At 56.0% G+C, this 364-nt stretch overlaps 1 protein-coding gene across 1 annotated transcript in view; it reads left to right on the top strand.

Moving 5' to 3' along the window:
- Window positions 1–66: 66 nt before the first annotated feature.
- Window positions 67–364, top strand: part of LOC104525842 (transcription factor Sox-18A) — a gene marked incomplete at its 5' end in the record, with an annotated part of 843 nt that continues 545 nt past the window's right edge. Inside the window, 2 exon segments of the mRNA XM_010169107.2 lie at window positions 67–361; window positions 363–364. The exon segment at window positions 363–364 is cut by the window's right edge and continues 545 nt beyond it. Of these exon segments, the coding sequence (XP_010167409.2) occupies window positions 67–361; window positions 363–364 (297 nt within the window).

Genomic DNA, 364 nt, shown 5'->3' with positions numbered 1-364 from the left:
CCCCTTTCTGTTGACCGGGGGCGGGTGGCCGAGCCAGTGTCACAGAGCTTTGCTTTTCCCTTCCAGGCCAGTCATGGAAAGCGCTGAGCGCCAGCGACAAACGTCCCTTCGTGGAAGAGGCAGAGAGGCTGCGAATCCAGCATCTCCAGGATCACCCCAACTATAAGTACCGCCCAAGGAGAAAGAAGCAAGCCAAGAAAATCAAGAGGATGGAACCCAATATCCTCCTGCATAACCTTTCCCAGCCTTGCAGTGACAACTTCAGCATGAGTCACCATGGCGGCAGCCAGCCGGGCCACCCCCAGCCTCCCCCACTTAACCACTTCAGAGAACTCCACTCCATGGGGTCGGATATTGAAAACTA

The sequence above is a fragment of the Antrostomus carolinensis genome, unplaced genomic scaffold, assembly GCF_000700745.2.
Source record: "Antrostomus carolinensis isolate BGI_N321 unplaced genomic scaffold, ASM70074v2 scaffold32455, whole genome shotgun sequence".
Taxonomy (NCBI): domain Eukaryota; kingdom Metazoa; phylum Chordata; class Aves; order Caprimulgiformes; family Caprimulgidae; genus Antrostomus; species Antrostomus carolinensis.
Note: the sequence above shows the minus strand (reverse complement) of the source record. Positions and strands in the feature narration are given on the sequence as shown.